General features: G+C 33.3%; 1 protein-coding gene across 5 annotated transcripts in view; it reads right to left on the reverse strand.

Annotated features, from left to right (window-relative positions):
- The window catches only part of LOC129223376 (replication factor C subunit 1-like), a 66,028-nt gene extending 48,640 nt beyond the window's left edge, over positions 1 to 17,388 (reverse strand). For 4 of the 5 annotated variants that reach the window (XM_054857985.1, XM_054857967.1, XM_054857993.1 and 1 more), the window contains exons 1-3: positions 17,221 to 17,382; positions 17,016 to 17,115; positions 7,113 to 7,152 (exon numbers count right to left, since the gene is read on the reverse strand). In XM_054857985.1, coding sequence (XP_054713960.1) covers positions 7,113 to 7,152; positions 17,016 to 17,045 — 70 coding nt within the window. In that variant the 5' untranslated portion in view covers positions 17,046 to 17,115; positions 17,221 to 17,382. Of the gene's footprint in view, positions 1 to 7,112; positions 7,153 to 17,015; positions 17,116 to 17,220 lie in introns of all 5 variants that reach the window. The other variant, XM_054857977.1, reaches the window with a different exon arrangement.
- Between the last annotated feature and the right edge of the window lie 6,244 nt (positions 17,389 to 23,632).

Genomic DNA, 23,632 nt, shown 5'->3' on the forward strand with positions numbered 1-23,632 from the left:
CTCAGTTAATTATCGCAAATTCTCTTGTGATGTCTTCATGTGCGTAAACTTGCGTCACTCAAAAACGTTATGAAATAGTAAGTTGAAAACTCATACGTACGTAGTATGATCTAAAAGTTCAAGGATATGTTGCATAAAACCTTACCCTGAATATTTTACATTACCGAAGCACATCTATCTACAAAATAGTCACCTTGAACGACTATGCACTTCTGCCAACGTTTGTATAGCTTTTAGAAGCACTCCTGAAAGACATTTTTCGCAAGCACCTGTGCCTCTTACGCTGCTGCTTTAACTTCATCGTGGGGAAGAAGGCGACTTTTATGTTGAGAATGCACGGTTCGATTAATCAATACTAAGATATGGCAAACAAATAACAAAACGTTTTGTTGGACTTAGTTCCGTCTGACTTCTACCTGTTCCCATCAAAAAAACATTTGCATGGACACCGCTTTCTTCCGTCAGTAGAAGATAAAGCTGCATCATAGAAGGTAGCGAAAAATGGCTTCCAGGAGTGTTTCCAAAAGTTATATGAACACTGGCAGAAGTACATAGTCCCTCAAGGTGACCTTTTGAAGGTGTGCTTCGGTAAAGTGAACTATTCTGGGTAAGGTTTTATACAGCTTGTCTCCGAACTTTTGGATCATACTACGTACAATCTGTATAGGGTGTAGCTATGCTTCTCCTTTTTTGACTGCTGTATGATGAAAGAGAAAGAACAACAGCCAAAAAAAAAGAGAGAAAAAGGAAGAAAAACTAATAGACTGTTTAATAACCAATTGATTTTTTTTTTAATTCAACATTTATTTAAGATTTCAGTAATATTGTAATAATGTATGGATTTAGGTACACTAAACATAGTTAAAAAAAACATTAAATTATGTTGTTTAATCATTCAAAAAAAAAAATAAGAACAAAACTATGAAAACGTCAAAAAATTACGCAATTAAAGTGAAAAGATTGCACGTAGGCATTTTTTAGTCATCAAATTAAACAAAAAAGGTAACAGATAAATTATAGTATTAAATCAAAATAGGAATATTTTTATACTTATTTAAAATTTATGAATAGAGAAGTTTGCATTTTTCATAAAAGCTATAACAGTGACATAAATTTTGCTGAAAAAAGAAATAGCCATGAAAAGAGCGAGGTTCTCAAAACGCAGCCACAATAAACAAACTCAATATTTACACCAAGTTAATAACTGAATACATATGCTACTTGATCTGATGTTTGCACACATAATATTGAACAATTTGATTGTTTAATCTTTTATGAAGCTTTACAAACAAGTTCAAATTAATTTTTTCAATTCAACAATAATTTTTTGAAATTCAAAAAATTGCATAATAGAAAATTCTTGATACTTTTCTATAACATATTATTAAAAATATGATGAAAACGAAAATAACTTATTCATTGATTTTATATAAATACATAAAAATAGTTACTTACAACAGAAAAAAAATCGATCACTATTAATGATGCGAAAAAGATGGCGCATTAAGAAATATATGTGAAATAAGTATGGGAAATATGCAAAATGACATTTCTTGACCAAAATAAATATTTTCTAAATATTTAAGAAATGCTGAAATGCTTGAAACGACGAGGTAGGGTTAGGGGGGTCACCCTTTGATTTTGGAGTAACTCATACTTCGGCCCCAACCTCGACCTCATTTTTTTAGTACAGAACCGCTACCACCAACGCCTGAAACGTCAGTTTCTGAATCTATTTCAGCACTTCTGGAAAAAAAATCAAAGTCACTTTGATTTCCGAATTATGTTACCATTCAAAACGTCTTTAATCAATTTCTTACATCAATGCTCTAAATTCTTTGGAAACAATAGATAAAGTTTAAAAAAAAACTCCAATTTTATGAATGGTCTTAGCTTTAAACAGCTCAGAAGTACAACTAGAGTTTAATTTCAGAAATTGAGGGAGTGGGAGGAGGCGCACGCAAGTTCTCAGAAATTGAAAAAATAGCCGTAAAAATAGAGTTCAAAATAATCATAAACATTGAGCAGAAAAACCCTTTCAAAACTTGCACCCGAGTTTGTTTTGATGTGCAGTGACGGATTTAAAATATAGCAAATGTTGCAATTGCGCGAGAGGCCCCATAACCATTGGGGCACCGCAGGAGTTACAAAAATGCTTATAATAAACGTTTTACAACTTCTGTGATAGAGAAATAGGGCCCGAAAATGTATTTCGACGGGCCCCAAACTTGTAACTCCACCGAAGCGATACAGAAAAGACTTCATTACTGTGATTCATATTACAAATACAGTCGACTCTCGCTACAACGCGATCCGACTTACGCGAAATGGCTATAACGTGAAATTTTCACGAGTAACGAATTTTAGAGCTAACGCGAATTTTTCGCCCACAACATGAATATTTTTATAAGGAATTATCAGCTTCGTTATTGGCTACTAAATATTGATTTCGTGAATGTTATTACGTCCCTTTGAGCATTACTGACAGCCAACGTTCCCACACCAAACTAGTCTAGTGCATCAAATAACCATAATGGCACCTTAGTGTCACCTTCATCTTAAGTTTGAAAATGTGAAGAAAAAAATGTTTCTGATAAATTTTTTTAAAAAGGCTAAGATTCTCGATATGCTTGAACAATTACAAAACGTCGAATGTAGCGCGACAATAAGTATGAGTGAATCTTCCATATGTACAATTAAAAGTCAAAACAAAAAGATGCCCGTAAAAGTTTAGAACTTAGTTTCAATATTGAAGCTTACAGAGCAGTGTAGCAAAGTAAAAATTATGAAAATGGAAGCTACGCACGCTCTTGCATTGTGGATTAATAAAAAGATCAGGTAGAGGAGATGTAGCCACAAATTGAAACGTTTTAAATAAAAGGTGAAGCGTATTTAAAAATGTATTAAATAAGAATAACGATCTGATCTTGGAGCATAAATCATCACTAGTATCCTCATTTTTTAACTCGTAAATATTGCTACTGTATCTACTGTACAGTACTATTTTGCGCATCATTTTAATTTTCCTGCATGCAGTGCGCACAATGTTGTTTTATTTTATATCTTTTATTCCCGTTGGTCATTCATTTTGTGCATCTTAAGGATTTCATGTTGAATAACAGTTTTTTATTTTTAAATACAGTAAAAGTCCAGTTCTTTATGAAAGAAACTGTAATGGTTAAGGAATGCTTTACAGCAGTTTCAGGGGTGTTTATAAGTGCCTAAAAGTATTTGGTATGCTTTAAAAAATTTGTATGCGTATATTTTTCCACAACGCGAAATTTCAACTTACGCGAGGAGTCTTGGAACGCATCCCTCGCGTAAGTCGGGACTCGACTGTATCGAAAAATTAAAAATTACTGTCGGTTCAACGGGAATCTAACAAAATTAAACAAAACTGGTTTCGCCATCTCATATTTGTTTTTATAGTCTCCAATTAAGCAATATATCACCAAATGATCGTCAGTCTGAGACGCTATATTAGTTTTCCATTGAAATAAGTAATTCATAGCCACAAAAAATGAGTAAATAGGATATTTAGAACACCCGATCGAAAGCGAAAAGGGAAGTGCACAACTGGAACGTACGCACATCCCACATGCGAAAATTTAGAGCCTTCTACAGCTTACCATTTTTGAGTTATGACTTATGAGAGATACATACGTACATCCAGCCGCAAGAAACAACGCATCAATTAAATTGTTTGGTACCTGAATGCAGTATTAAAAACTCTTTCAGGGGTGACTAAAATAGAAATTCATACTGAAATTTAAGTAAACAGTTTTATACGAAAGCAGTAGCTCCCTTTACTTGTATTAAAAAGTAAAACAGCAAAGGTTCTTTTTTTTTCAAAAACATCGGCCAATTCCATCGGCTTTTCGATGTTTTTTAAGGCCGATGGGCCGATGTTTCCCGTAAGTTAGCATCGGCCGCCGATGCCCATGGCTAACTTGTTGAACCATCGGCGCCGATGCATCGGCCAGGCCGATGCATCGGTCGAGTCTTAGTAAGGTTACAGATTACTTCAGATGTGCAGGTCTGAAGCCTACCAACTCTGCAGTAGGGGAGCAGAGAGTACTCAATTTTGCACAAATATGCAGCAGTCATGGGCAGGAGAGGGGGAGGCTGGTACAGGAGGCGAAAGCCACTGGGCCCGCCTTTCCCGAGAAGGTAGGAGAAACCAAACATCTTCGGTCAGAGGTTTGAACTCCTTCCCCTGCACAAACTACTGCATCTTTAAGAGCAAGGACAGTTCAACCACAGTCCTATGCTCAAGCAGGGAGTATGTTTATGATAGCTGTTGTGAGAGAAACCTTCCCTTTGGAGAAGTTATCTCATAATGACATTGAACGTATTCAGTTGGTCATCCTAAGAAGGACAGTCCTGATTCTTTCTGGGGATCACATACCGAAAATGCAAAAGATTTCTTCACAAAAATAGTACTACGAAGGCTTTAAGTCTTCTTATTGGTCATTGCACCTTAAAGTGGCACCTTGCTTAAATGGCTGTCAATTAAGATCCAACCTTCTGGGGTTGCCTCCTTTTTGAGGAAACTGTTACTCACATCATGTACGATTCTGAAGTGTTTTTTGCCTATAGGTTTGAACACCTTGGTCGTCATTTGCTTGAAGGAGACTCATAACATTCCTATTAGGTGTTCGTTGAATTTTGCTTCAGCTACTGGTCTGTTTTAAGACTAGTACAATAGATCTCTGGTCGCAGTGCTTGGTTCGGTTAACCCCCCCCCCCTTTCTTTCATTTCACTATCAAAGAGGGTATGTAAAAGATGAAGTGCAACAATAGTGATTTTATTTTTTTCCTTTAGATAGTCTTGAAAGTTTTCAAGCATTTGTTAATACAACATCAATATACTTTGAGCATATTGGTCACCACCCTTTCTTCCCTCGGGCTTGAATGCTATAGTTATAAACTAGATTTATCATACAAATAAACACCACCTATTTTCATGTTATATAGCTCAATGATTCAAGGCTGAAGAACTAAAATCTTTCTCTTCTGGTTTCTCGAGTAGCGAATAAGAGCCCAGCCCCAAAACAGAATACTACTAAATTTGCGACGTACGTCGCAGAACAGAAGCCTGAGCTGCTGAACAATTCTGTTCAAATGTGAGAGGAAAACTGACAAATTTTCTGCAGAAATTCTGCAAATTTCAGTGAAATTTCTGCAGAAACTGCGGTGCAGGAAATCTGCAGAAACCATGATGCCAAAAATTTGTAGAAACTGTGGTGCTGAAAATCTGCAGAAACTGCAGATTTTCTACAAATATCTTCCAACTCAAGATACAGAAATTCTGCAGATTTCTTAAAACTAGAAGAAAATCTAAAATTCTCTGAAATTACAATTTGGCGAAAAGCTTGCAATGTTGAATTCGATAAGTCCTATGCAGGACTTTCCCAATCGATCTTCATCCACTGCAATTTCCGCTATACACATGTGTTTTAGAAACATGTCAACATTGAAAAATGTCCATTGCCATAAATTGCATGTCTTGTTTGAGATTTCAATCCCTTTGCATCCAGAAAATATTTCTATTATTTAGAAAGTTTTGAAGTATTTTATTATATGCAACCCAAACTCGACTCATTTTATTTATTAATTCAAAATTTTTTTAATTTAGTAACATTATTTTAATTGCTCCTTCATGCCATGTAAAATAAATTTAAAAAAAAATGTGGTTTGACATCTAGGTGCTGATTTTTATAACATTTTGTATCTTTGCTCTTTCTATGCATTTTAGAAAGCATATAAACTGTTTTTGGAGAATTTCAATTGGTTTAGGTTTGACACCTTGTTCAAGTTTTTTCGATTTTATAGTTTTCATGGTCAACTAATTTTTCAAATTCATTGTTCTTTAATTAGTCATTTGGATGAAAGCTGTGATGTTTCCGAAAATATCTCATTTCCACAGAAATAAATAGCAGCAGTCCAGTTTAAAAGAAAAAACCTATATGAAAAAATTTCGCATCCAATTTGAGGAAAATGTCACGTTCTTTCGTGTACAATGCTTGATGTACTTGCAGAACAATTTTGGTCAAATGATTTTACATTGCAGAACATCCTAAAGTATTCTGCTTTGAGGGAGCCCAGTTAACAAAAGGATTCCGATGAATCTCCTCATATAGGCTCCCGTTGCTTCAAATTCTGGGAGATATTTTTGCTAGGCGTATAAATTCATTTTATCAGCAAGATGCGATAAAACATCAGAATCAAAATAAAGCTCAAAAATATCCACACTAGTTTTACCTTCTAGTGTGTTTCTTATAGTCTGAATTGAGACCTGTTCCTAATTTTTTGGTCGATACCTATCGATTGGTTCCTGTTTTGTCCATTGTTATACTTCTATTTTTCGTTTTTTTTTTACAATAGGATTTATGACGATCAATTTTTTTTCCGAAGTGGACTGAAACTTAACCAGCAGTATCTTCTGATTAAAACTTCATTATCATTATTCAAAATGTTGTCATTGCCTTCTTCTACGTCACTAGCTTTTGTTATTTCTGGTGGTACAAAATAACATTAGTTTCATCATCTGAGAGTCTTTTTCGAAAATCTGTTCAAAAGCTTCATCCAAAGTAAGATATAGTCCTGGGTATTTCGAATAGCGGATTTGAAAAAAAAAAAAAGCGTCTACAATCTAAACGCACATAATAGAAATGAAATTTATTTCTACCCAGAAAACAGTTGAGATAATCAGTAAGTCTGCCCCTTTTCCACAGACTGACTTTGTGTCAACGCAATGCCTGTTTTTACTCGCCCCTCCTCCTCCACAAAAACAATTTCTTTGAAGCATGTGCTGATAAAAAGTGACCTTGAATGAAAGTATTAATATCTAAACCGAAACTTTTTATTTTTATTAAACTTTTTGAGTGTGTGTGTATGTGATTCCTGCAAGTTTTTAAAAAGTGGAGCTGTCTCTTTTTTGAATTGCAGTAGTTATTAGATACCATATTGCTGATTCTCACACTGTAAGTAAATTATTCCTATATAATAATGAATTAAATTTCAAAATTAAAATAATGAGCCAGGAAAAACACCAATTTCAATAATTTAAAATATACTTACATAACGAGTATCTAAAGTTAAAAAAATACCTGATTCAATCCTTCTTCTTTTTTTATTTGACTTTGAGATCTACAAAAATCATGAAGAAATCAATAAAAAAATATCAAGAAAAATATTTTAAAAGAATAAACAAAAACATCAATTTTTAGTAGCTACTATTAAGAGTATCAGTAGTAGTAGTTACTAAAGGCTGATTAAATTTTAAATACTTGAAGTCATGCAAGTGAATACACAATAATTTTTAAACAAATTCACAACTAACAGGAAAATGTCCCTCCCCATCATTTTCTGCAACTGAGAATAAAAAAATTACACATGATTTGAAAAAAATTTTAAAAGCTGCACATTAGGGCAGTTAATTTTTTTTTTTTTTTTTTTTTTGAGCTTAAGTCCAGCACACTCCCTATTTTTTTTAAGACTCACTAATAGTATTATGCTGTAAAAGTTTTAGCTTTTTACTCCAGTTTTAAGAGGGAGCTCAATGACCCCTTAATTTAACATTAGATGTAGAATAGAAAATGCTACAAGTTTAGAAATATTTAATTTCCCCAGCTGATTTTTGGAAATAATTATTTTAATTCAATGTATAATGCTAGTGTATATTATAGTATGTAGCATTGTTTTTTCAGTTTACTGTACTTTTTGACCCCAATCCCCATACACATGAAGTTTGGGGGAGAGGGTTGAGCACCCTCTGTCAGTTGAAATAGGAAGCTAAAATTCTTCCAGTATTTTACAACCCAATTTCTAAATAGAACATCAGAACTGTTTGAACAAAACTTGTCCCTGAGTCGGGGAAAAATGAATGCATGCAAATTAAAAAGTAAAACTTTGTTGTTCATGAATGGGTAACTCAATTTAAACAACTTTTCAGACATTATTAGAATAATCTATTCATTCAATGTGAATTTTAAAAGTAGCAAAAATATTTGCATACCCGTTAAACGATAGTTTGTCACAAGTATGGAGCTTGGTACCCAGATAATTTTAAGCTCTTTTAAAAACCTTCTGTTGCTCAAAATGGGTCGTCAAGGTGATAAATAGGAAAAAAACGAAGTTACATATTGTATCATTTCTTAAAGTTAGAAAAAAACTATCCAACTCAATTCACTTGAACGTTTTACAATCAATGGTATGTAAGATTTTAAATGAATATAGAAGGACTGACCAACTAAAAAGTAACCGAAATAAACAAGGTAGAAAAATTGTAACACCTGATAAAGATGAACCCAAATTAAAGTAAATCGACCTAAATAATCGTTGAAAAATGTTTCTTACATCCAAAAGTGTTGGAAAGAATGTATAGTTATCTTGTCCATGCCAACTACACTTGGACGGTTGCATAAACTGCAGTTTTAACTGTGGATCTACAAAGTAAGATCAAAGATAAACATGAAACAGAAACGTGCACAACTCTCCTGGAGCAAAGAGAAACTCATAAAAGAGCAACAAGGTTGGAAAAGTATTATATTCAGTAATGAATCTTTTTTTGAAATATCTGTGAACAAAAAAAGGGGTTTGGGTTTGAGGTTTAAAAGGAAAAATGTATGAGAAATTTTGGGTAAGACGTTCTAGCCAATTTGACACATCCTTTTTGGTTTGTGGGGGTGCATGAGGGCTGCTGGAATTGGGAAATTATATATATCTTAAAACAAAACAATGTGTTACTTCCGCTGTTTATCAATACTACTGGGTTATACTTCATCTGAGGTACAGCCAGTTACACATTTAGTGACACATTTTATCTTTTAGCAAGATTCTAATTCCTGTCATGCCGCTAAATCGACTCATAGATTTCAAACAAAAAGAGGAATTTCGGTATTAAACTGGTCAAGCAACTCTACCAATCTCAATATGATCAAGAATTTGTGGTACTGCCAAATCTAAAGAAAGCCAATTCAAGACCTTATGCCTGCGAACGAAATTGAGCTCGTTGCCGCCTTGAAGAGGGTATGGAAACATTGTCAGAAATAACTAATGTAAAGAGGTAATAAAATCTGTGTGTGAAAGGATATTAAATCATTTTGAATCCAGCAAAAAATGACGCATTCTAGTACTGATGTATTGATATTGTATCTTTTGAATGTGATCCCTCTCCCCTTAATTTGAATATTCTAATTTTTTTGACTCAAGGTAAAATTTCATCACTATGAACTTTTGGATTATTCTGTCTAAGATTATTTTTAATTGAGCATATTTGAAATGAAATGCACACTTTAAGATCTAAGAAAGGTGACGCGTTCATTTAAATACCTAATTGGCAATTATATTTGGTTAGAATAAACTTTTTTCCAAAAAGTAAGTATTCTATTATTTTGAATTTGAATTGTACTATCTACAAGTCTAAAAATATTGAAGGTGTATCCCGTTATCTAAGAGAAACTTTTTTCAGAGCTTTATAATTTTCATATGACTTTTTTTGTTAGCCTTATTACATTTAGTACTTAAAAATGAGCTTGAATTTTCTTCCTCTCAACTATCAAGAAAATTTGCTTATCTGGAATGCAACATTTACTGCACTTCCACATTTTTATGCAAGTTTCACCCATCAGATGAAAAAACTGAGAAGGAATTCCTTGACATTTCCAGAAATTTCAATTATTTGCGACTTTCCCTGACCATTTTAGGTGATTTTCATTTTCCCTGACAATTCCAGGTTTGCCATATTTTCCAGGTGCGTGGCAACCCTGCTAACTCCTTTTTGCACAATAAGACGTGTCATGTAACTCGAGAAATTTTTTTTTCTTCTTTACCTGGTCCCGTTATAGATCAACACCACACTAGAAACGGAGTATCTATTGTGATATTGTATATATGAAGATTAAAATACTACTAGAACCATGATACTAAATTAATTTCCTGTTTGCTTCAGAGGAGTCTTTCTCAAAATTTGCGATATGACCACTAAAGAGTAATACAGGGTAAATATTTAGGGGGGAGGGTACTTCCTTAAAGCAAGAGCCCCCCTAAAACGGAACCCCCCGCCCGCCCTTAACGGCGTACCCCTGATTAATATTAATGTTTTATGGTACTTTATTTAACACTAAGTAAAGAAAGTGCCTTTGTTTTATGGCATTTACTTTAACAATGGATTATATATTTAATCTTTTAATATTGAAGTTTATTGTTTTTTGCCCATAACTTTTTTCTAAAGAACAAATAGGGTGGAGCAAAGATTTGAGACCTAAGTTAGATCACTCCTATCTATTATATTAAACAAAAAAAAACATAAAAACCGTTTCACTAAGTGAGATGCTATGAATTTACAAACAAAAAAGCGCAAGTATGAAATTTGAAGAGTTCCATCGATTTCTCCAGTATCCCTCATACCCGGACTTGAAGACGACTGGGAAAAGTTTAAACAGAAAAAGAATTTGCCTAATTGGTCTAGGCATCTTCTAGTAATCAGGGAGCATAGTACATAAAAATTCCAATGTTAACTAGTATTGTCATAACTGTAAATTAAACTGACGGCACGATAAAATATAAAATCTAGAGTACTCGTCAAACTTCAGAAATCATACACCAGTTACGATACATTTATTAAGGAATATAAATTATAATTGTCAGAGGGAGGGATTTTTGTCTTCAGTTCCCCTTGAATTGAACGCTGATTATATTCCAAAACTGAATTCGTTCATCAACAACATGCTTCACTCTTTTATTTTGCTTGATTTCTTTTACACAACTCATGGACAAGTTTTGTTTAAAAAGTTATTCTATTATTTTGAATTTTTCAACCTTCAACTTCATGTTATTTCCTAATTCATAATAGAAAATTTTCAGGTATCCGACTATTGATGTGCTTAGTAGAATCAAAATAGAGTATCGATACATACAACTAAAAACTGTCTCCAGGAAAGAAAAACGATAGATTGGTTGGATAAAATTTTTAGTATGAGGATGTTCTCTGCTTTTAATCATCCATGAAAGCAAGAAATGCCCTTTAATCATTAATTTATAAAGATAATCAATGTCAAATGTTAATATTAATCAATCATTTCCGGGTAATGCTCATAAACAAAGGGAATGTATCTGAACATATGCTCATAAACAAAGTGAATGTATCTGCACATGACGTTTGCATCTTATCATCTAGCTATATTAATGAGCTTTCAAAAAAATATTAAAAAATACTTTTAAATCTAACGTTTATCTTTAAATTAAACTAAAATTTTTACATTCTTTGAAAACGATTCATAACCTTATTTTTTTCATGTAGATTTCTTGTTTTGAATTTCATTTTTTCAGTTTATAGTACATGAAAAACACGTAGTAAAAAGTCATATAGTATAGGGTCAGATGGGGTGAAACGGGGCGGATTTTGTCTATTTTTTAAGATGATGCCATTTGCAAACCCATAAACTTTTTTTTGTACTTTTTTAAAAATTTCTTCTTTACATCTGATTCTTCCCCTTCAATTTAAGCTACTTTTCATTGAAATTTGTTGTCATTGACAATTTGAAAATTGCATATAAAGTATCTGACCCATTTCACCCCACGGTGGGGTGAAATGGGTTTTAATGGGATGATATGGGTCATAGCAATAGAAACATACAATAACTAAGAAATTATTACCAAAACACGCACAATAGCTGAAATAAATTGTTTCCAATGAACCGTTTATTTATTTTAACTAATTCAACACCAAAATATTTTGAACTAAAACTCAAAAATATAATGTCCACAACAATCGAATTCTGCTCGTTCAATGTCTTCAGAATTTGACATCTAGAAACAATGTCTATGTATCTTCCTACTCAGGGAAGATGTAGTATTTGCCTGAGTTGGCTTTTCGTAGAAAATTTATGCTATTGTAACCCTGGTCATTGACTTCTGTCAAGTGATCAACAAATTCTTTTGATGATTTCTTGCCCTTGCATTAGACAAGAGCCCACTTCCCAGGTGTTGGTTCTTGCATAAGTAACTCAGACCTTTCTTCATCCAAGAGTTGGGTTTCATTCGGTTGCTGCTTCTTAGAAGATGTCCTGGTTCTTGCTTTCATGAGCAATTCTGGCATCCTCTTACATAAGTGGCATGCCAATCTTTTTTCAAAATTCCTGGCCCACTCTATGCCAAGAGTGCCACAATTTCATTTTTCAGAATTGATCTTTATGAAATCTTTAGCAACAATGATTGTATATTCAGACTCTGATTTAGAGGTTGCACTAATTGAAGTTGAAGGTGATCAATTCCTGCAGCTGCAAGGAAATATAAAATGCCAAGAGAAACACCGAGGAGATGGGTCTCCGACACACGAAGTTGAAAAGGTTCGAGTGGACGTACAATGCTAAGTGAAGAAGAAAGATGTATTGCTTCAGCTCTACAAAGTGTGGTTTCCTCATTTGATAGAAAGATACAATCATTGTTGCTAAAGATTTCATAAAGATCAATTCTGAAAAATGAAATTGTGGCACTCTTGGCATAGAGTGGGCCAGGAATTTTGAAAAAAGATTGGCATGCCACTTATGTAAGAGGATGCCAGAAGGAACAAATCTGATATACCCCCCTCTTGGCGACTTTTTCCTGTTGGCGCCAAAAAAGCGTCGCCAAGAAAACTATGTATGACGTCATATGTCATACATCGTTCTTAGCGATGCTTTTTTAGCGCCAACAGGAAAAATTCAAATTATGTCATTAATTATTTAATGAAATTAATGCATTAATTTTTTTCCGTTGTTTCTCCGGGATACGAGCCCTCGGTCTCATAGTACTTTCGTAATGAGACCTCGGCTTGCCGGCCCTGCCTCGGTCTCATTACGAAAGTACTATGAGACCTCGGGCTCGCCAGGACCTCGCTGCCGCTCGGTCCGTTATCCCTCCGACTTTTAATATACATCACAGTCGGATATAAGTCACAGATCTCCTCCGTTCAGTATACAATAAAGTCACAGATTTTATGTCAAATTAACACCATTTTTGTGCTACAAAAATGCCAACCAGACCAAAATACAAACTACCAGAAACACACTAAAAACACAATAATTCAAAATATGTTCACTTACCTTTTTTACTTTTCTTTTACTTCCTCACGTGAGGCAGTGCACATATGTTCCGCTCTTAGGGAAATTATCCCATTTTTTATTATCATTACTTTACAAAAATATTTAAATTATGTTTGTTTTGACAAAAAAAATTCCAAAAAAAACAACCTTATTTTACTTGTATTTTGTACTCCACCCAATTAATTTCGCGAATTATTTCCAAAAACTTTACAAACATATCCTCATTTTTGTATTCACAATTTTTTTTGTATAAATAATAAGCTAAATAAAATTTAAAATCCCCTAATCTATTATATGTTGGTAGAGTACTTTTAACGTGTCTCCATGTGGATTCAATTGTGTTAGTGTGACATTTAGTTTCTGGATCTACAAAATTAAGTTTATGGTTGACTGTTAAATGCTCATACCCCTCCTCCCCCAATGTATCATATACCCTCCAACAATCGGAGTGCACCGTCGTGCCTGGTAGTATCCACTGCTTAATTGCCAAAAATAGAGTTTCCCTACGCCTATCCCCAACAGCAACCAAAAAAGTTTTCCCCGAACCCCGTTCAACCCCCCCAAAAACCCATTGTCCCTCAACTGCATGTCCCCGATTATATTTTCTTTTCCCAAATTTAGATTCATCAACTTCAATAACTTTCCCAACCCCCCCTATTTGTTCGGATTTTAATTCAATGTAATTTAATATTTCTTCATCAATATAATTTCGCCAATCGGCTAAAGTTTGTGATGAAAAAAAATATTGACTTTCAAATATCAGCAGTTTTGGTCCCAATTAAAATCTCATATGTTATCAAAAAAATCTCCTCTATTTTCAACTTGCTAGAACTAAACCATGACCCACTCCTGATCGTTGCTTCTTTTCCACAAACAACACCCCCGATAACCTTTCTACAAAAAAAATTAACCCATCTGAACATTTTTTAGTTTTTTTAATTTTCATAACAGAATTACATCTAGAACATAACATTTCATTCTTAAGTAAACCAATTTCCCTTAAAAATTCTAAAAAAACCTCTTTATTTTCAATTAGTTTAAATAAAAAATCTATTTAGGACTCCGGTACGTCCAAACGTTGGACGACCTGACGAAAAAGAAAAAGAAGATTCATTCAAAAATTTCAATTGATACTTTTGGACAACATCACAAACCGAACTCATAATTAAAATAGAAAATTCAACTAAATTAACATTAAAAAACAACAAGAAAAAGAATACTCTAAAAGCGGAACATATGAGCACCTACCTCCTACCACACAGACACGTGCAAAAAGACAGACTTCGAGAAACTACTTTCCAGCGTTCAAGTTGCAAAACCAGGGTTGCCAAGTTATCGCCTTATTGGCGATTTTCGTATCGAGCGAAAAATTAAAATCTCGCCAAGAGGGGGGCATATCAGAGGAGAGCCGAATATTTCTTTTCCCTTTTTCTTACATACACTCCAGGCATTTTCATTGAATAAATAAAAAATTTGAATTAGGAAAAAGTAAGTAGTTAATAGGTTGTAAATATGGATGGCAAGTTTAGATTTTGAATTCTACACATTAATAATACATGTTTTATCTTTGTTCCATTTAAAAATCTTCTAAATTTCCATTTAAGCCCAATTTATGGATTTTAAAAGTCAATTTACTCTCCTTTTGAATTAAAATTAGCTAAGCCTAACTATGCCCCATTTCACCCCACCACATGAAAATAGTAACAGGGGTCTGTCCGGGATTTTTCACAAGGTCCGTTTTTTGTGAAAAATCAAATAATTTTGTGAAGAATGAATAAATTTTGTGAAAAATCAAATAATTTTGCAAAAAAAAAAAAAAAAAAAGTTAAAACGAAATTTTATAATTTAGAGATGGCACAAACTGCATCAATTAAACTTAAAGTTGAGTGTTTCCCTCTTCTGTGTCGAGAATATCATTCTGGAGTGTTTTTCTGATATTTGGTGGGGGGGGGGGGGCATCGCTCTCTCAAGTATCATTATTTATCTACCATTCTACATTATGTTAAATTATACTACAAATATTTCTGTCCAGTATTTAAAATAATTGTAATAAAAAAATAAATAAATAAAATTCAGAATAGGGTTCAGCATTTAACTTTGTGACCCAAGACACTCTTAAAAAGCACAGAATTTCTTTTAAAACTTATAAATTCTGTGATTTTAACAAAAATAAAAAGTTATTTTAATTGTTTACCTCTTAACAAAGCGTAATAAACATCAAAAATTCGAAAAATCGGATTCCGATTACGGATGCAAAGAGATCGCAATTCTCAAAGTGAAGGCATCAAAACTATAAAAAACGACTTGTAAAAGAAATATTTTTGATAAAATTATTTTAAAATTGCATTTTAGAGTCCTATGATAAACATTTCATTAACATCTGTGGACACAGTTCAAGCAAAAAAAAAAAAAAAATAAATAAAAATAAAATAAACCATCTATTCAGCATTTTAATTTTTGACTCATAACAGAAAATGGAATTTTGCTTTAAAAACTTGAAATGAGAGTTCTAACAGAAATAAAGAGACTTTTCATTTACTTGCATCCTAATAAAGCGAAGTTAGCTCGAAAAAAGAACAAAATATGACTCTCATATCAGATTTAAAGGATTGCATTTTTCAAAATGTAGACATCTAAAGAAAAAAAAACGGTAATTAAAAGAGTTTATTTAAAGTTAATCATCATTGTTAGCATCGAAAAATCAAAACCCATATAATTTTTTCCCAAAATAACAATTAAACATCGCACCGCACTGTAAAAACGCAAATATTGACAAGCTAGTAAAATGAGAATATTTTCTAATCTAGTCATTATAAAGGTTCAACGCCAGATGCTAAGTGGTGATAATTTTGAAGTTGGTATCCCTATCTGAAGCGATCATATTTTTTCCCCACCCTTACTATCCTTTTGCAGTTCTAAGTTCATTTTGCAGATATATATTATTATTGTTTATTAAATCATGAGCGGGGGGGGGGGGAGAGAAAAGTGCTTACCAATGCCTTTTCAGAAAAGTTTACAACAACACCGCTGCTAATTAGCTGTGATAAAACAAACAAACAACCATTATATTTATTTGGCAGTAGCAATTATTTATCGCTTGCAGGAGCATCGCTAGAGTGCCGATTTTTTTCTTTCAAAATTAGCCGATTTTGTATAAGCTGATCCCTCTAATTTGACTTCAAAAAAGGTTCCAAAAATTATCGGTTTATACACAGAAATATGCATTGTTTTGCTTTCAGATTTGCTCTTTCAATTAACAATTTGTGAAAGATCCGATCTTGTTTATCAGAATTTTGTGAAGGGTCCGTTTTGATTGATCGGGATTCTGTGAAAGTCCGTTTTGGTTGATCAGATTTTTGTGAAGGGTCCGTTAACGGACCCAAATATCCTCTGGCCAGACCCCTGAGTAACAAAAGAAGAAAGAATTGATATACTTTTCCTACCTGTTTTTTTGGAAATTGTAGATAAAAGTCTGTTCTAACTGATAACACTTGAGAATTTCAAGAGAAAAAAAAATTATAGCAAGATTTTAAGAAGTTTGTCAGGCTTCCTAAAAATTCACATGTGAGTTGAGAAACAATATGTCAGTGTAGTGCTCCTAGCAATTTACACAGAACTTTTTAAAAATCAGAATTGTAGCCAAAGAGCCCCTCATTACTTGTGTTAAGTTTGAGAAAAATTCAGCCAGACCAAAAAATTTTATTAATAAAAATACACAGCATAACCCATTTCACCCCACCTGACCCTATATTGTTAGAAGCTAAACAAAGAAAATAATTTTTATTGCAAAGTTCAAGACTTTAAAAAACTCGCCACGATCACGTTACCCCCAACCCTGTCGGTTTTTACGTGCGAAATAGTCGATTGCTCTGACTGAACGTTACTTGACAGAAAGTTGAAAACGACTTTACGTCGATAAGTATCTACCTTAGTTTCTTTATCCTTTTTTTTCCTCATTGAAATTTTTATCAGATTTTGATGCAACCACTTTAGTAGGTTTCGGTGAAGTTAGCCATCGCCGAATATCCTAAAGATCAGAAATACATAAAACAACATCAAAACTACAATGAATGTCATACAAAACTAAAATCACAATTTTTTGTACCTAATATGCGTTAAAGTTTACACCTACCATAATTAAAAGCAAATAAATTTTTTAAGGATTATAACAATTAATTTGCCATATATGATTGAAATTGGAGAAAATTACAGCAGAATTATGCAAAAATTACAAATTCATATGTTATACATCGGTACGAATGCAATCTGCGCGCTTTTCCATTTTTGTTATGAATTTTCTGTTGCCAGATTTTTAAGCTAAATTAAAGCTTATATAAGTTTGTTTTCAACTAAGGGTGCATTCGGAAACGCGGATCGGTCGCCTCGGTGCAACCGCAAGTGTTCGGAAACGCTTGCAGTGGAACCGGTGACGTCACTTAACCGCGTTCGGAAACACTGCGGTTGTTTTCTGGCGGTCAACTTGGTAGCAACCTGTGGCACCGCTGTCTGGAAGCGGTTAGCGAGATCATAAACGTCACAAAGTCTGTGTTGGCCAATCCGGTCGTGTTTCATGTTTTGATCGTAACGCACGTGACTTGCCTATTATGAAAGTTACGCGTTGATTGGAGTGTCGCTTGCTGCTGAACTAGAACTACCGCGGTTTAACCACGAGCGTTCGGAAACACAGCTGTTCTACCGGAATTCCTAGAGAAATTCCAAATACGTCATAACCACACCGGACTAACCACGCGGTGTAACCGGTGGATCGTTTCCGAACGCAGCCCTAGTGTTCTGCCGTGAAATGATATTTCGACGCTTTTTTTTTTCTTTTTTTTTTTGAACGTACATTGCAAAAAATTTAATTTTGTTTGATGTTTGAAGCTTTTTGTGCTGATTAGATGACTTTTTTTTTACGGGCCATCTTTTTTCATTTTTTTCTGGCATCATAACACCTTACTGGCGGTTTCACTTGAAAATTTTAGAAAACATTTCAATAAAAATCAGGCAAATAGATTTCTTTCTTTTGTTTGATTTGATTTATTCTAAGAAACTTCCGAACTTCTGAGAAGCAATTGCTCCAGATGTTTATCAGAATCCAGTGGGAATTTTAATTGAAAAATAAGAACACGAACTGTCATTTATGTTAAGTAACCTAACCTCTTTTCTCTGAATAATTTAGTATGGAAACAGATAGCAAGTATTCTCCCAGCGATCGAACCAAAAGTACTAAAGGGAAAAGAACGCCTCTTGTAAGTATAAAAGTTACATGCAGTTTATGCTTCAGTACATAGTTTTCTGCGGTGTTATCTAGTTTCAACCTGGTTTTATCCGTCATGAGAAAAGCTTTTTGTTAATGGGTGCATGAAACCTCCGTACAAGAATCAAATCATTTTGTCCCCAGTCTAAAAATGTTCTATTGTCCTTAAAAAATCCTGTTACCAAATATTTTTGTTTTCCAAACAATTTTAGGGTGTCCGTGAAAACTTTGAAATTTCAGATTTTCAGCAAAGAATGAGCGAATTCCGTATTTTTCATAATTAAATTTCATATTTTATGAACAAGTATTTCATGACCTCAGTAAAACATTCAGTAGTAATAAATTATACTGCGGTACTTTTGAATCTCCCTTAACAGCAATTATGACCAAATTGCTAACTGTGCAGCACTGTTAAATATTAGTGCATTTCTTGTTTATTTCAATTTATGGTTTGCCAACCTCTTTTAACTTTGGGTTTTTCAAAACTTTTTAAAAATTTATTCTTAGTTTTTGATTTAGAGATACCAGGAGAAATTTAAGTATTTTAAGGGGTTTTTTATAATATTTTTATTTTGATGTGACCTAAGAATTTAGCCATACCAGCCTAAATTTAAAAAAGATTTTTTTAATTAAAATTGCACTATGGAAACAAGGCTGTGTTCAAATATATTTGGTCAAATATATTTCACCAAATAAACCTGTATAAACCAAAAAAACCTGTGATGGTTCAAGAAGAAAAATGATGGGTGCTGAGCTTCCCACTAATTTCAGTTTTTTTTTTTTTTGCGTGATTAAGGTTTCTAGGAAAATAGGGCAGGGCATAAAACTGGTCAGTACAAGTCAGTATTCTTCATCTTGGTCAGTATTTGTCAGGTTTTTAAAAATTTAGTCAGTAAAGTCAGTATTTTTTTGCAAATTTGCCGAAAATACATTTTAAGAAAAATATGCATTTTTCCTGTTTTCCTTATAAACTTTTTAAATGCCGAAAAAGTGCGACATTGGCAACACTGCAACCAAATTTTGCCAGCCTGGTAAAGCTTTTCATCTATATAACTCTGGTCCTAATCCTATATTCCAGTGCAACCTATCTAGAAACTTCCCCTCCCCATCATTGAAGAGCGTCAGAAATCAGGGTCGAAAAAATTTTGTTTGTCTCTTGAATATTTTCCCATAACATCATCGAAGATTGTTTAAAATTACCGTTTTTGAGCTTCATTCTCAAAAAAAAAAGAAGAAAGAAGAAGAAGAGAACCCATGAATCTCCCCTTCGCCCAAAACAACATCATTGCAGAAGAGTTTTTGACCTATTCCCTAAAACTAACTTAAAACCTTTAATTTAGACACTAAACAATTTTTGTAACTGGCCATAGTCATTTCCCTAAATCAGGGCCGGATTTAGGGGAGGGCAGGTGGGGCTACTGCCCTGGGGCCTCAACAACAATGGGGCCTCACAATAAAATTTTTACAAAATATTCTAATTTTCACGAGTCAGGGGATGTATTTACTATTAAAGTGCTGATCAAAAATATCGGATATATGCATATATATCAAAATATTCGGATATATATCAAAGTATATTTTCAAAAATATGATGATCTTTTCAAACCCTGATTAGGGGCCTCCACACTTCCAAATCCGGCCCTGCCCTATCTACGTACTTCGTTTCTCACTTTCAGATTCTGTATCAAGTAAAAGTTCATGTCGTGGTGTCATAGATCCCAGGTGCACCCCAGATATTTATATCTTCCACAAACCTCATCTTTTCACATTAAATATAACCCCTCTCTTTTTCCTTACAAAAATCTTCGCACAGCTTTCTTTCATCCTCATGAGAAAAAATTAATACTCACCCTCTTTTCAATCTTATCCAAAGGGGGTTATCTTGTTTAGGGTTTTTAAATTTAAATTATGAACTCAAAAAATTACTGGTGTTTCTAAAATTTAATAAACTGTTTCATTTTCAGTCTTCCCCCCGCACCTTGAGAACATAGTGATTCACATTGTCTGCGTTTGGTTTTACGGAATTATTTTCATTTAGTGCCAATTTTTGGTTTTTATGCCATTTATCACGCAGCTTTATAATTATAATCATTCTGCACTTTTAATGTATTGCATTGTACTTCTTATTGTGTTTTGTAACATTGAAATTCTAATTGTGACAGGTAATGGGAGTTTCTAAGTAGGGATGTACCGGATAGTGATTTTGCCGGATACCGGATATCCGATGCCCCCTTACCTGCCGGATTCGGATGTCCGGCATTTCGATTGCATTGCATGTTCGCATATTTTTCTACAACGCCGTTTCAAAACAATAAATCAAACTTGTTCCACATATCATTTCTTTAAAAACATGTTAAGTACATTCAAATGTACTTTTTTAGAGCCTCTATATTTTAATTTAGGAATTGTGCTATATATGAAATGAAACGTTAAAATATTGTTTTATTTCGACAGATTTTTTCGAAAGAGATAAACTTTCGGCAAAAATTAATTCTGTATGTAATGTACACATGGTTTAAACTTTGAATTATTCATAATTGAAATCTTAAAGGTCGTATAATGAGTCGTATTTGTTATTAGATTTGCATGACGTGTAGAAATTTTTTTAAACTTCATCATAAAGTATAATACATTTTCTTGTTTCCAATTTAGAAACAACAAAAAATAAAACTTTGCTTTGAAATCATTTTTATTACAGATAATACACGTGTAAAAATGTTCTAACATACAAGTTAAAAAAGAAAATATTAAAACACGGCCAGTTTGACTCAAAAAATAAATAAATGAACTTAAATAATCAACTTAAAATTTTACTTTGATTCCAGAAATAAAGGTACATTTTCTGTAAAGTTCCACACCGTAGTTTCCACTGTACTACTCTAAACATTGCTGGGCGATTCCATGGTGTCGGACGTAAAAAATGAAGAAAAATTTCTCAGTTTTAATTCCATTTACCAAATATAAACTGTTCCAAAATGATCAAATTTATTTACAAGATACTTACTACATCCCACTGAATAAAAAATCATGTTAGTTTTTCAAAATAGATCCCTAAAGTATAAATTAAAAAAATTTAAAGAGTTGGTGTCGGACGTAAACACACAAATAGCAGTGCTCCCAAATGGTCCGCTTTTCCCGCCAAAGTCCGTTTTTTAGAGTAAAGTCCGCTTTAGACCGCTTTTTAAAATTTTGGTCCGATTAGTACGCTTTTATGTTTTTACTTAAAAATGAGATGTTAAAAGCTTTCATTACTTTAAAAGATTCTCTGTGCTGATGTTTATTGCGCCCAAACACGCAGTCGCTGCGCCTTTTTTCTATTGAACCGGACTTTCCCGTATTATTTCGCTTCAGATTGACGTCATTACTCCTCCTTCAACCACTGCAGCATAGAAATCTAGCAAATAGAGAGGTTCGGGGGAGGAGTTATGACGTCAAATCGAAACAGAGTGCTACTGATATTTCTCCAGGGTTCGTACGCCCTTGAAAAACCTTGACAGTTTCAAACGTTGAAAAAAATGGTAGAAGTTTTTTTTTGTGCTTGAAATCGGTAGAAAATAATTAAATTGTGCTTTTTTTTTTTTTCAAAAATATTTCATCATTGCAATTTTCTGAACTTGTGTTCGATATGCAGCATTACAAAAAATTGCATCCTGTGTTTGCGAGTTCAAACTTTTTGCATCTTGTAAATGTTTTGATATTTTTAACAATCTGAAGTTATTTTAGCATATGCCACCATAGATTAGCTAATTTTTTGTTTAATTTCCATAGACAACAAACTACTTTTTTTCAGAACCATGGCAACATTGCACTTGCTCGGACGTCGCGGAAAATTGCTTGTCATCTTTCAGATTTCAATCTTTTTGCATCTTGTAAATATTGATATTTTTGGCAATCGGAAGTTATTTTGACATACGCCACAACAGATTAGCTTATTTTATGTTTAATTTTAATACATAATAAACTTTCTTATTTTTGAAACCCTGGCAACATTTCAATTACTCGAACTTCGCGAAAAATTTCTTCTCGTGTTTGAGATTTCAATCTGTGTGCATCCTGTAATTTTTTTAATATTTGGGGTAATCGAATGTTATTTTCACATATGCTATCTTAGACTAGCATATTTTGTGTTTAATTTTAGTTATATTTCGTTTTAGTAAGTAATAAATAAATTTATTTATTTTTGGGAAGCATGCCAACAGTGAACGTACTTTACGAAAATTCTCGTGTTCGAGATTTCAATCCTTTTGCATCTTGCAATTATTTTAATATCTTTGAAAGTTGGAAGCTATTTTGAAATGTGCTACCTCATCGGTCAGATTATATCATTTACTTTTATTTTAAAATAGCTAAAAACTGAAATACTTTTGTATTTCTTTTTATCCTCAATTATTATTGAAAATGCTCATGGGCATTTTTAATTTGAATATATCTCTATGGTTTTGAACTTGCAGATTAAGCTATTTAGTAAACGCAGGCTCAAATTTACATTCAGTGTTTTTATCACTTAAGCAGCATATTTTTGAGTGTGGGGACTTCAATAAAATATTTTCTTTCTTACTAATTTTTATATATACTTGAAGACGGTTACAATACCTTGGTGGCAGAACAACTAATACATACACATGAAGAAATGATTTGGATACTTAGCATACTAATAAATGATTTCGGCAAACCCCTAATATTTTTGAACTTGGGCAGTAGTGTAGTCAGAAATTACCTCCTGGGTTGGATGTTTGATCATAAACCCACATATGTACATAAACTACCATATTAGGATTGGAAATATGCGTTAAAACCAAGGGCTCTGGGGGGGGGGGGGGGATCGGGACTATATCTCCTTGTTTTGCAGTATCTTATTAGTGGAGAGGCTATGGTAGAAAATATAGCCGGAAACTGCATTTTGTGATAAAATCATGAAACTTGGCATGCATGTAGACAATGTACTAACAAACATTTTTGGAAGGGGAGGCAATTCAAAATCCTCCCCCCAAAACCCCCCTGGCAGCCATTTTTGGTCAAAAATCCAAAACTACTTTTCATTTTTATTTTCTGAAAAATACCCACTGTATCTTCTTTTGGGAGTTCTATTATGCTTACTAAAGCGTAAAAAGTCATCAAAATATCTCTTAACCTCCTAATTTTAAAATTAATTTTAAAATTTTGATTTTTTTAAACAAAACTTTAACTAATCAAAGTCTTTAACATTTCTTGAGGGGTCGTTTGAGAAATGTTTTTTTATGCATTTTAAAGCACTGTGTTAAGGAAAATCAATTCATTTACAGTAGAA

Source organism: Uloborus diversus, chromosome 1 (assembly GCF_026930045.1).
Source record: "Uloborus diversus isolate 005 chromosome 1, Udiv.v.3.1, whole genome shotgun sequence".
NCBI lineage: Eukaryota > Metazoa > Arthropoda > Arachnida > Araneae > Uloboridae > Uloborus > Uloborus diversus.